Source organism: Calypte anna, chromosome 3, assembly GCF_003957555.1.
Source record: "Calypte anna isolate BGI_N300 chromosome 3, bCalAnn1_v1.p, whole genome shotgun sequence".
Taxonomy (NCBI): domain Eukaryota; kingdom Metazoa; phylum Chordata; class Aves; order Apodiformes; family Trochilidae; genus Calypte; species Calypte anna.
This window is the reverse complement of record NC_044246.1, coordinates 54447-68422: the sequence shown is the minus strand read 5'-3', so window position 1 is coordinate 68422 and position 13976 is coordinate 54447. Positions and strand designations below refer to the sequence as shown.

Below are 13976 nucleotides of genomic sequence, written 5' to 3'. Positions count from 1 at the left end.
ATACACACCATGGCGTTCCTAAGCAGCCTTCTGCTTTCAGCCTTCCAGACAGTGCTACTGGTGCTCAGTCTCTTACTGAGGCTTTCTTTTACTGATGAATGGTTTGGCCATTGTAGATCATAAACAGGGCTTGTGTGTCAATTCAGAAACTGGAATCTGAAAGGTAATCTCAGTGGAACAACAACAGCTGGTAACATGTAACTGGCAGCCCAGAAAAGGTGAGAGCATTCTTGCAGTTTCAGACAGTAAAAGAGGCTGCATAAGGACATTGGATATGACTAATATGTTGTCCTCTCTGGATACAGTCTTTTGTGGTTTGCAGCAAAACAAAATAGCATGTCAGCACAGGATACAGATGTGTTTCCACAAGTCACAATGAAACTAGCTGGCTGGCTTTTACAATTCATTTATCAAAGCATTTCCAGTTCCCATTTTGGGGCTAGAAACTAATTATAAGAGTCATTTCAGGAACACTACATCATGCTCAGCTCAAATAAGATTCAGTTTAAAAAAAAAATAAATTAAATTTGAATGGTGTCTGGTTTAGTTTTGGGCTATTAAGCATTCTTGGACGATATTTGAGCATGTATGCTGAAGTAAACAGGATTATTATTTTTTTTTGCCCATTTTTATCTGAGAAATATACAAAGCTGTTAATGCAAAAGTTAAATACTCAGTTCACAACTTAAGGTGCTAATTTGCCTGGGAGGCCCTCTGATAATTTTTTTGTGGTCATTAGAAGTTCAGCAGTGAAAGCTGCTGCTTGCTGGGAATTGTTTTATGGGGTGATATTCAGAAACACCTTTCTCTGAAAGGTGCCAATGACAGCAGTTCAGAAAAAAAGGTAAATCCTTTTTAATAATCCTTTTTTAAAAATCCTTTTTAATAATAAAAAGGTTAATCACAAACATGCTTATGATCTTGGTCTAGGACCCAGATCATCTGAAAGATGTCCTCCCATGCTTTAATGATAACTATTTATTTCTATAAATATACATTTATATTGTTTTTCAATAATTAGGATACATGAATACAAATGGGTGTTATTACTGACTTAAAAAAAGAAGTCCAGTCTTTATCAGTCTTGGTATGTTGTTGATCTTACCAGCTAGGTAAGAATTTGCCACTTACTAGTTTGAGGGCAGAACTTTGTGGTTGTTATGTCTGTACCAATAATTCATAAGAGACAAGAAAAGATAGTGTGGTGTTTTGGGTTTGTTTGGTTGATTTTGGTTTTGTTTGGTTGATTTGGCTTTTGTTTAAACAACAACACAAACCTAGGACATACTGTCCTACCTTACTCATTTCCTCATTTGCTGGGTACTTCTGTGCAAATGTGCTGCATTAAAATGAGTTTTCTCTTAGTCTGTATTTACTGAACAGAGTAGTTGGAATCACAGCTATATGTCCTTTAATTCATTTGTTTTATATTAACTGTAAAAGAGTTCTTGTAGCCTCGGGAGGAACTACTTCTGCAGCTCCTTCCATACTCATACTGCAGGCAGCAGCTGAGCCAAATCCAGTCTGGAGCCCATAGGGATCATCCACAGATGCAATGTGAGTTTTCCAGTCTCCTATTCCAGGCTATGAGCTCCCTCATTATCAGACCAAGGGCTCTGAGGATCCAGGTTGAATTAATTACAATTTATTGAGTCTCTTGTGACCAAATGTGGTGGTGACCCTGCTTTGTTGAGCCTGAAGGATGGCTGACACCAACTTTTCGTGTGCAGAACTTACAGTGGAAGCTTGTGGTAGTTAGAATTTCATGGGGATACAGAGTTCTGTTGCCTAATGTTTGGCAGCACCCACTGCTTTAATTTTGACTTAAACAAGACTAGACAGTTGGAATGCAAACTGCAGGGCTGTTCTGCTTACAAGCAAAGCAGAAGAGGTTTTTCTATTTAAAACACTGACCACGCAGTAGAAATAAATAAAATCTGCTGAATTAAAAACAAAAACAAAACCCAAAACAAACCCCAAAAAACCCAACCAACCAAAAAAAAATCACTGTCAATGAAACTAGGTAGGAAATATGTGTACCTTCTAGAGATTTAGCCAGTTGACACACTGTGGGTGAGATTTGTGGATTTTTCTTGATGGAAAAATATTTCTGCCCCATTAGCCCTGAGGATTGGCAAGGAGGGGCAGCTCCTGTTGCTTCACAGAAGGCTGATTCTCTGCTTTTCTGACTGGGTTTGGTAGTGCTGTTGGTGGCAATTGTGGGGCTCTGCCAATTACAAAAGGTAAGATCAGTCATTTGAAATGTTGCCTCTTGTTATGTGAAGTTGGTGGCTCTGATCTGGTGGAAAGCTGGATCCACCCTTCATGCTATGCCACAGGCCATCAAGAACACGTGTCAGACTGGTTGTGCTTTACTGATATCCATAAGGGAAATGTAGAAAACCAGAGCAGCAAGCAAATGCTGCTCCTCACCTTCCTTCTTTCTCCCTTACAGCAGCTTTTGCGGTCTCCATTGTGAGAGAGAGCCCAGATGCCTTTAAAGCATCCAGGAATGAAGCAGACACTGCTTTGCCACATCCCCCCTTTCCCCCCTCATCAGGGCCTCAGGAGGGGAAAATAGCAAGAGAAGCTGCAGAAGGCCCGGCAGGATTGGGATGAGGGAGATGGGAGCTCCCAATGGAGTTGGGCGTTTGGGAATTGCATGCCAGACAGAGTAATCACTACATATGAAGCAAAGGCACCATAAGAGGCGTGTGTGAAGGGCATATTTGTATGAGAAAGACAGGTATGAATACCCAAAAGGAAAAATGACTGAACACAAAGATAAAATAAATGGAAACATAAAGCAAAAGCAAGATAACAGAAGTACGTAATATTTGTTTGGAGGGTGCGTGGGGGTGTGTATGTAAATACCAAGCCTTAGAAATAGTTTGTAATAAAAAAAAGGGGGCAGGGAGGCATGGGAGAAAAAAGGCAGTGGTCTGAGAAAAATGCGAGAGCGGGCATAGAACCTGGAAAGGACATGAGAGTTAATGAAACTTTATTAAGTCACTACTAGTAGTAGAAATATCTATTGCTAGCTCGTATAAATCTGGAATCTAGCAGTGACACAGTCTCTCTTCTTTCTGCTCTTGATCCCTGTGTTCATCTTGGACACCTGCCTGTTTTTGTTCTGGTCCTGCTCCCTGCCATCAGGCTGTTGGTGCAGTGGCCGGGCTGAAGGGTCCTCAGTTTGATTTGTGCTTGTTAGGAGTTCACTCTAGTGCAAATAATTGGTGTAAGCTAGTTATTAATATAAGCTATGTTGCCATAGGAATGCTGAGTGAGAGAGGAAATTAGCTTATAAAGTAAAGGTTTGCAGAGAAAATGTTTAGCAAAGAGTTCTCACTGTTGATGTGGTCCATACTTTGAAAATGGAGAATGACTGTTAAGGAAAAACTTGAGTACAACAAGAATAAACCCCCCCTAAATTAGTGGTTACTGTGCCACATGCACGCTATTGCCAAACAAAGAACTTCAAACTTGATGACAAAGCTGTATATAAGCTTGTGTGATGAAATCCAAAGCTGGACAAACACAGCTTGGTTTTCATTTATAGTTCAAAGTGCATAATCTGTCCAACTTCATAAAGGTCTTGAGAAAGATGAGCCAAGTTTTAGGAGACCTTGTTTGAGTTATAGTTTCTGATGGAAACTATGCTCAAAAAGGATGGGCTCTCGTGCCAAAGCAAACAAAAGCTATGATTTTGACTATTTTGCTTCAAGTTTGGGAGTTAAAGCCTAAGCTTAAAATTAAAATAAAACTTATATTTCTGGCCAAGAAAATGAAAAGTGCAGACAGTTTGCTTTTTTTTCTTATTTTATCTTTTCTGGGGAAAATAGTCTATAGTCTATCTTGGGGGGGAGGGGTGTGTTGTATTTACCACATAGCTGTAAAAATGAAATGGAATACAGACCCTGCTCTGCCATTTGTTTTCTTGTTAACAAACATCTGGAAACTCACTTGCATAATAGTAAATAGGCCTTGGCAAGGAGATTGTGCTCTACAATGTCTCTTTTGGGAATGATTATATTCATACTAGCTCTGCTTTAGAGGAGGAAGTCAGCTGGACTTGTGTTTTCCCGTTGCAGATGTTGTCCTGGAGAAGGCCATGCATAAGTGCATTCTGAAGCCGTTGAAGGGCCATATTGAAGTGATGTTGAAAGAGTTCCACACCGCAGATGGATCTTGGAAGCAGCTAAAGGAAAACCTGCAGCTGGTGAGGCAGAGGAATCCTCAGGAACTAGGTGTGTTTGTTCCAACACCAGACTTTGTGGACGTTGAAAAAATTAAAGTCAAGTTCATGACAATGCAAAAAATGTATTCACCTGAAAAGAAAGTCATGCTGCTTCTGAGAGTTTGCAAATTGATTTACACTGTTATGGAGAATAACTCAGGTATGGCGCTTCTTGTTATTCAAGTTAACTGATATTACAAACTTTCAGTGGTGGAAATTAGACCATCCAATTCTGCAGATACATCTCCTCCTGGAGATCTCATAGCATCTCCTTGCTCTTTTGAGAGGGATTTTTCCTCTCTGCTTTCTATTTCTTCTGTACATCTAACAAATTCAATGTGAAGCAGAGTTGTGAGGCAGCTTAAGAAAGCCAGCTTTACTTAACTGCAGTCTTTTGAAGTTGGCTGTCAGAATGTCCTGTGAGTCTTGAATTTGACACTGGTTCTAAATGAGCATTTTTCTGGAAATTGTAATAGAGGAAACACCCTGTATTTAGCTTCACAGAAATTCAATAGCTTGTGTGCAAAATGACAGCTACAAGGGCTCTGTGTTAATAATGGGTGGAGGAAAGCAGCCTCTGATCCAGTGTTTTTGGCTTGCTGTGCCTCTGAATGTTCTCATTTGGACACTTTCTTTTTTGTTTTTGGAACAGAAATAACATCTATTTCTACACTGTAGCAAGAGTCCAAAAGTGTCCTTGAAACCTAGATAATGAAATGGAGCTACAGTGGCATAATTAAAATGCTGTGCTGGATGGCATGAATTCATAGGTGCAGCTCTCTTGCCTGATGTCTTATCATACACTGCTGTGGTAGGTCACAAGTTAAGGTGAAGCAATGCTGATGGCAGTGGGAGTTTTTTTCTCCAAAGCATGTATTTTCCCCATACTGTGTCCAGAGAAGAGCCACTAAAATGCTCAGAGGGCTGGAGCACCTCTCCTGTGAAGACAGGCTGAGGAAGTTGGGGTTGTTCAGCCTAGAGGAGGCGGAGCCTAGAGGTGACCTTATAGCAGCCTTCCAATATCTGAAGGGGGCCTAAAGAAATCTGGGATAGGGCTTTTGACGGGGACAAGGGGAAATGGTTTGAAGCTTGAAGAGAGGAGATTTAGGTTAGACATTAGGAAAAAATTCTTTCCTATGAGGGTGGCAAGACCTGGAACAGATTGCCCAGGGAAGTTGTGGCTGCCCCTTCCTTGGAAGTGTTCAAGGCCAGGTTGGATGGGGCCCTGAGCAACCTGATCTAGTGGGAGGTGTCCCTGCCCATGTAGTGGGCTTGGAACTAGAGGGTCTTTAAGGTCCCTTTCAACCCAAACCATTCCATGATTCTATGATAATCTGCTGCAGGTGGTTGGCGGTGTTCTTTCTAAGTAAGCATTGAATATGCATCTGGGTCTAGTGCTGATTAGGATGCCTACTTTCTTTTGAGATTTGAGATGAATGGTGAAAGCTTGTGACTGTTTTAAGACCTCTGGGCATTTTTACAAGATTTGGGTCCAAGATCCTGCTCAGTTTATTATTTCTGTGCAAAATCCTGCATTTTAAAATGGATATAGGAATTTTGACCTGAAGTGTTATACACTGCTTTCTCTGTAATGCCTTGTCACAGAATGCTGGAAGGGACCTCCGGACATCATTTAGTCTAACACCCCTGCCAGAACAGGTTCACCTAGAGTAGGTTGCATGGGATGGCGTCCAGGTGGATTTTGAACACCTCCAGAGACGGAGACTCCACCACCTCACTGGGCAGCCTGTTCCAGTTCTCTGTTATCCTTACAGTAATACAGTAATTTTTTTCCTTATGTTTTGTTTGAATCTGCTGTGTTGCACTTTGTGACCCTTGTCCTGTCACTAGACAGGGCTTATCACAAAGAGTTTTCCAACACGCAGAAGAAAAATATTGAGAGGCTGCTGCTGGTTAACTGTTGTCCTAAGGGGCTTGGGCTAAGATCACAGAATCACAGAATTGATGCTGAGCCAAGATATGGCAAATCCTCCTTGGATTCTCTTGTTTTGTCATGTGAAGCTTATATAACATGGCACTGAGTCAGCAGCTGTTTGAGTATCTGCTTGTACATGTACCCTCAGCCAGACACCTGGAGGGGTATGCCTTAGCTTGCTGTAGCTGTCTGTCAGCCCTCCAGTCACTTGGAGTTTCACCAAAGTTTAAGTTGGCTCCCCTGACCAGTTCTACAGTGAGCATGGTTTGACCAGATCCAGAGACTTGGCTACCTAGTATTTCCTAAACAGAAAGTTTAAATGCAATTAAAGTGCCAGGAGCAGGGGCAGACACAGCTGGGTGCAGGTCTCTGTGTGCCAGCTGGGTGCAGGTGGAGGTAAGACCAGGCTGGCATAGCAGCTGTTCCTGAGTTAACCAGTTGATCTGGTAGAATAAAAAAATCATTAAGGTTGGAAAAGATCTTTAAGATCATCAAGTCCAACCATCAACCCAACACCACCAGTCAACTAAACCATGTTCTTAAGTGCTATGCTCATACATTTTTTTTAACATCTCCAAGGACGATGACTCCACCACTTGCCTGGGCAGCCTGTCTGCCCACTCTTTACAGAAAGAAATCTCCCCTGGCATAACTTGAGTCCATTTTCTTTTGTCCTATCACTGGTTACGTGTGACACAAGACTTAACCACCCCCACCTCACTAGGTCCTCCTTTCCAGGTAGTTGTAGAGAGCAGTAAGGCTTCCCCTCAGACTTTTCTTCTCTAGACTAAACAATCCTAATTCCCACAGCTGCTCCTTTTAAGACTTGTGCTCTAGACTCTTCATTGCTCTTCTCTGGACACTCTCCAGCAACTCAATGGCCTTCTTATAGCGAGGGGCTCAATACAGTATTGGAGGTACGGCCTCACCAGTGCCAAGTACAGGGGAATAGTTACCTTCCAAGTTGCTAATGTGAGCCCAGTCTTTAAATTCCCTTGCATGCCTCAAGGTGTGCATCATCAGATTCGTTCTTCTTATGAGTATAGGATGAGGCTGGTGTTGGTCTCCTGTTCAGCAGGTGGCAGATGACACTCTTTGCTGTACACTGGTAACAGGAGGTTCTAGAGTAATGCAAATGTGCTGGTCAATGAAGGCAGCAAAGTAAATATTTCCTTTCAGATACTGACACTGGTAAAAGGCTGTGGTTTGTCTAACACTGTGTGTTCCCTTAACTCAGGGAGGTTGTATGGAGCTGATGACTTCTTGCCCGTGTTGACATACGTACTTGCCCAGTGTGATATGCTGGAGCTGGATATTGAAATTGAATACATGATGGAATTGCTGGATCCATCTCTGCTGCACGGAGAAGGTAATATTAGAAGTAATTAAAGGACATGGGAAGCAGTAATTCTTTCTCATAGTATAGTTGCTATTAACCTTCTTTGAGTAGGCATCATGACTTGGCAAGCAAACACATACGCTGTGCAGGTGCCAAATGTGGTTATCCTTCTGCTCTTGAAAATCTCCTGAGTGTGTTTATAGAGCCACAGCATTCAATTAAATTGTGAGATATACAGTGGGACTTTGGTCAGGCGCTTTGTAATAACATCTGAGGGAATTCTTTGCTGGAGAAGTGATTTTGAGAATATTGCCCCCCTTCACAACCTTTGCTTCTTCCCAATATTTTCTTCTAACAAAGTGTTGTTATGAGCCCTAGGAATCTGTTTCTTAAGGCACTCTTGAATGATGGTTGAAGTCCACTAGAAGCAAGGAAGTCCCCCTCGTTTCTGTTTTCATTGTGGTATTTTTAACGAAGAGGTGTTCTGCAAGCCCTTGGTAGGCCTCAGAGTCTGCTGGGTCTTGAGAAAGTTTAAAGGTTCTTGTGACCAAGCTTAGCTGTGAGCTTGAATGCATGTGTATGTTTCCCATTCCTGCTGTCTCCTGGCTTGCTGAAGTTGCTGTATTCTCTTCCATGCTGGTATGCATGAGAGAACTGTGTCAGGATTCCTCCCATTTGGCACCAGTGTGTTCCTCTCTGTGTACAGAGCATCCTCTAGTGCATTGTTTAGGAACCTTAGCACAGAAATACTTGCCGTGAAGCTGGAGATCATTAACATGCTTGAAAGGCAGAAATGTTTACTGGATTATTAAGTCATGTTGGTTTTAATGCAGCAAAAGAAGTCCATCTAATAACTGGCTGTCTTTGGCAGCAGCTGAACTGTACTGTGCAGGAAAAATTATTTAATACTTTAGGGTTGTGCAGTTCAAACATTCAGTATGTCTCATGGGTCAGGCATGTGTTTCATGTATTATGTTGCAAAGCTAAAGGCCAAGATGATGCTAGCACTAACACAGAAAATACTACTGAGAGCATAAAATGCATCTTTGAATGACTCCATGAATAGACTGTGCTGTTTATGAATAGGACACTTGCTAAAATAGTTTACTTAAAAAAAAAGAGACAAATAAATGACAGCATGTCTTTTGTTTCTTCTAGTGGTTGAGGGCTGTTACCTTCTGTTGAGATTTCTTCCCCTTTGTGATCTGTAGCTTCTTTTGTACATTAGCAATTCTGTCTTGACTTTAATTAGTTCCCCCCTCATGTAATAAAGATGGAGGATGGAGGACAGTGCACATCACTTCCTGAACTACCATCATGCTATGGAACATGCTGAAAAGGTGACAAACACGGTTTTCCTTTTAAAATGCAAAAGCAACTTCTTCGTAATGTTTCCAAGGTACAGATCACACACTACCTAGTGATCTGTTGTTGTTGCTTTATTGCCACTTAAGGATGGTTTTTAAGTTCCTGAACAGTGGTAGATTCTTTTACTTTATTTAAACAGCTATGTTTAGTTCATTCACACTGTGGAGAAAATAATTCAGTGTTTGGAAACTGCTAACGAGAAAACTCATGTTCCAACTTTGTGTAAACACTTGGGAGTAAAGGAGTGAGACCAGAGTTTGGTCCTGTGATACCATTTGGTAATAGAGAGCACATACAACCACTGCATGTCTCTTGGCAGCTGAGAACTCAACATCCAGTATTGTGTTTTCACTTCTGAGTGTGAGCAGTTGGAACTGGCCTTGTGTTTGTGAGCACTCTGAGAATTCTCCATCCCTGGAGATATTTAAAAAGAGACTGGATGTGGCACTCCGTGCCATGATCTAGTAACTGCAGCAGTAGTGGTTCAAGGGTTGGACTTGATGATCTCTGAGGTCCCTTCCAACCCAGCCGATTCTGTGATTCTATTCTATGATTCTAATTTCTTCCCATGCTGTTCTTCACAGGAGGCTATTACTTGACAAGCGCTTACGGAGCCCTTTCACTGATCAAGAACTTCCAGGAAGAACAAGCTGCCCGACTGCTAAGTTCAGAAGCCAGAGATACTCTCCGGCAATGGCACAAGAGGAGGACAACTAACAGGACGATACCTTCAGTTGATGATTTTCAGGTAGAGCTTGGGGCTAATGAAAAAAACCAGGGGATGATTATTTTGTTGGAAATCCACATTTGAAAGATACGATTCATAACAATTCCCGTGGGGGACAAGGTAAGTGAAGCAGTGCTGAGAATATGGCTTGCAAATTTGCCTCCGTTCTTAAGTCTTTACAGTTACAGTTTGATTATGATGGTTTTTAAAGAAAAAACAAACTAATGGAGCTTTCCCACCCTCTCTTCTGTTTAAGTTGTGCAGGGTGAGCACAAACTGAATCATATCTTACATTCAGCTTCTTTGTATGATTTACTTTGAAAAAGAACAAATCCATATTTCTGGTGGTATAAATATCAGCACAAGTCCCCAGTAGCTAGTGGTGGCCTACAGCAGGTGGTAGAGAGGAGAAGTGGGAGAAAAGCTTATCTACAGTTTTGAAGTTTAAGGAGTAAAGTACTATACTATGAATGTCTTCATGTTTATTTGTGTTTTTTTCCCTCCCCTCTATTATTTACTGCTCTTTCACAGTAGAGCAGTAACTTCAACTGAAGAATAACAAAGCAGTTGGGATTACTTCATCTTTTAAAACCAGGCCTGCGCATCTTTCATGTAGTATGCTGTGTCTGTTCAGATGTGGCCCAAAGCAAGGAGGATGAATTGAGAAGAAAGGATTTAATACTTTGTGTTTAGTTGTTTACAGTTCATACTACAGTGCAAACTTGCCAGAGAGACTAATGACAACCAGCAGTTAGTTATAATGTAGTTAAAGAGCTTAAGAAAGGGAGTTGTGGGGTGACCAAGAGTAAAAGAAACCTTTCAGTTAAGGCTGCTTCTGCTTTATCATTGTCCATGCAAACAACTACAGTGCAACACTGAACAGTAACGAGTTGAGAGCAGAAGCAGTCTTCCAGTTTGACTTTCTTCGGAGGAGGAGAGCTGATGAACAGAGAGTCCAAACTATGCCCACTGCACAAAGCTAGGCCATCCTACTGGGATCCATTTTATATTCTGCTTACTGTAGTTAGGGGTCAGATTCAAGTAGCTTGAGTCTTTTTCTGGCAGAGCACTTTCATAGAAAAATGCATCACTTCATATTTCTGCTGGATGGCTAAATGACAGAAGATTCTTTCAGCAGGATCTTGTATTCCATTTCGTCTTCTCTTCCTCAGCAAGTGAACTTCAGCCAAGCTAATTGTACTGCTGGATGCCATGCTGGATGTGGGAACGGGTGGGGGAAGAGCTGGCTCTGAGTGTATTTAGTGCCTCTCCTGTTGTCTCTGTATTGAAGGATCACACCACTTCCCGGCTATGTATGGCACAAATTCATGCATTTTCCTGCCAGTTCAGAATGTCAGTTTTCCATCTCCTTTCTTTATGTCCTGCAGTCCTGAAATGAAGCATCTTCCCTACCATAAAAATGTAGCACAACACAACTTTACCTCAACTCATCTTTCTAAAAATTGAACCAGGATGTGATCACTGCATTTCTGTGATATAGTCTCACAGCCTCATCAGCTCTTGGGCCCTGGAAGGCCTTCATCCTTCCTACCCCCCTACCTCAAAGCATGGAAAAGCAAAAAATCCTGTACTTTGGTGATGATTAAATACAACTTTCTGATACTGCATAGATAATTTTTATACTTAGTATATGAGTTACAGGCATTTCTTCAAACTTCAGCCTCTCTTTACAGCAATCCTGTTTGTCTAAAAGCACATGCATTTAAAACATTTGGAAATGAAAATTGTAGTGCATTTTCACAGTATCAGCTGGGTTGGAGAGGACCTCTGAGATCATCAGGCCTAACCCTTGACCCACTTCCATCATGGTTCCCAGACCATGGCACTGAATGCCCCATTCAGTCTCTTCTTAAAAACCTCCAGGAACGGAGAATCCACCACTTCTCTGGACAGCCCATTCCAATGCCTGATTACCCTCTCTGTGAAGAATTTGCTCCTTTACTAGGCTGATGTTTTTAATAATTTCTTCATGCTGGATAACAAAAAGGGATTAATTTTATTCAGTCAGGTTCTACCCCAGTGATTTAAATGCTGTTGCAAAGCTTCATTGTTTCAGTCTGCAAACTATCAGAAATTGTTTTATTAAAGATGAGAGTGCTTTTTGCAACTTCAGCCATAACAAACATTCTTCTTAGTCTTAGCTTTTAACAGTTTGCTTTTATGAAATGTAAATTTTTACCACTATAATTTAGCATGCCAAATGTATTCAGCATGCAAACATAGGTACCAGCTCAGTCAATTTGTTTTGCTTCACGGTATTTTGTTCCCCTTAAAACCACTGATGTTTCCTATCTGTTTTTAAGGCTGTATCTGTCCACTCTTAATTCCAGGGTTAGAAGTAAGCCATGGAAAGAGTGTCATAGAATCACAGAGGTGATGCTGTTGATTTTCTTGTATGCTCACTGCTGGCTTGCTATAGTTTTACCGTCAACATCATGATTCACAACGGAGAGGCTGGCTGTTTTGTTGCTGACTCTTCAGTTTCCAGAGGAGAGGTTTTTGTTTATTCAAGCTTCTGATGCCTGTTTTATCCTTCTACAGAACTACCTTCGTGTTGCATTCCAGGAAGTTAACAGTGGATGTACAGGGAAGACCTTACTAGTAAGACCATATATTACTACCGAAGATGTATGTCAGCTTTGTGCTGAAAAGTTTAAAGTGGACAATCCAGAAGAATATAGCCTGTTTCTTTTTGTGGATGACACCTGGCAGCAACTGACAGAGGATACCTACCCTCAGAAAATCAAGGCAGAGTTGCACAGCCGCCCACAGCCCCAGGTCTTCCACTTCGTCTACAAGCGTATTAACAGTGATCCATACGGTGCCATTTTTCAAAACAACGATGACTCAGCTTCCTAAAACCAGCAACTCATCATTTAATTCCTGTTCCTTGTGAACTCTTGAAAAACATCTTTTTTGGCTGCCTTCCTTAGGAGTTAAAACAGGTCTTAAGCCTTAAGTGCCTATGAAACACATGCAGACACTTCTCGCATTGCTTACAAAAAACCCACATAAACCAGTGAACGTGGCCAGTGGCAGAGGGCGTTCCATTAGCACACCTGAGTAAACAGTCCATGAGGATGAATTTTTTGTACCGCAGACTCTTTTGAAGCATATTATACTGTGGCCCTCTGCAAGTCTTTGCTGTAGTGTGCAAAAATCTATTTTCTTACATTCATCCTTTAGCCAAATGCCATTCTGATCTAAATACATGTATGCCAGACATATGTTGCAGAAAACTGGCTGGTATGAGCTCAGTTTCACCAGCATGAGTTTGACACAACTGTCCGATGCAGGGCATCAGTTAACTCAATTACCTGGATGATTGCATCCTTTCCTAATTTTTTTAATTCCAGAAAATTGCCATGGTTATATATATATATATATATAAAATAGAAATTTTATAGCAGTTGCAGGTAAACTGTCAGGGTTGGTTTTTGAAATATTTTTTTAACTATAAAGTATTCTATAATTATGCATGTGATTTTAACATTTAATATACAAAATAAATCTCTTGCTGGTCTTAGAGTATTGCATTATAAGTCTCTGTGGTTTCTCTTCTTTTCCTGTTATAGAAGAGTTTTTAATAAACTGCTATCTATAAGAAGATTGTAACATTGCACTGGCAATTTCAGTGCCTTATCTGAACACAATGTACTGTTATCTGGAATGTTGTTTATATGCATTGTTTTAGACAGAACAAGGGGGTTGGAAGAGGAAATGGAAAAAAAAGGATGTAGAAAAAGGGCAGAGAAAGAATGTAGGGAATCTAATTTAGGATTTAAACATGTTAGTCTGCTGGTTCAGGCTCCTTGCAGAAAATAAGCAAAGGAGATTGGTAAGGGACCTTTGTATAAGCATGTTGTAGATTTGCAGAGGCATACAACAGCACATCACAGATACCTGTTTGTGTTAGCAGAGGACTGAATGTATCAGGTGAAGGAGAACACTAACTGTCCTGTACAGGCTGTCACCAACATTAAACTGTGTCTGGGATGGAAGAAAGTCTTGTGGCATTTCATGGTTCTAAGCTACTTTGGAGCTGAGGTATGCAGCTTGGTCCTCCTCACACAAAGCTCACATGGTGTTAAATCATTCAAGGTAGATGATGCTGTGGGTGTCCTCACTCCAGTCCATGAGGGCCATCCTCTTCAGAGTGGCACGGGGCTCTTCCCAGTGCATGGAAGGTGGTCACAGGGATGTTGGCAAGCAGCACGAGTGTTGTACATGCAGAGATTGTCACCTTTCTGTCTGTTTGCTGTGTACCTGAAACCCCTGGCACGTTTGTATTTCCTTCTGTAAGTGGTGAGTTTTGCACATAGTAATACATGGTAATACTGAACTGTAA

At 41.3% G+C, this 13976-nt stretch overlaps 1 protein-coding gene across 6 annotated transcripts in view; it reads left to right on the top strand.

Moving 5' to 3' along the window:
* RIN2 (Ras and Rab interactor 2) overlaps positions 1–13976 on the top strand; it is a 66377-nt gene extending 52401 nt beyond the window's left edge. For 5 of the 6 annotated variants that reach the window (XM_030446717.1, XM_030446714.1, XM_030446715.1 and 2 more), the window contains 4 exons: positions 4092–4397; positions 7411–7542; positions 9465–9628; positions 12170–13971. In XM_030446717.1, the coding sequence (XP_030302577.1) occupies positions 4092–4397; positions 7411–7542; positions 9465–9628; positions 12170–12487 (920 nt within the window). In that variant the 3' untranslated portion in view covers positions 12488–13971. Of the gene's footprint in view, positions 1–4091; positions 4398–7410; positions 7543–9464; positions 9629–12169 lie in introns of all 6 variants that reach the window. The other variant, XM_030446713.1, reaches the window with a different exon arrangement.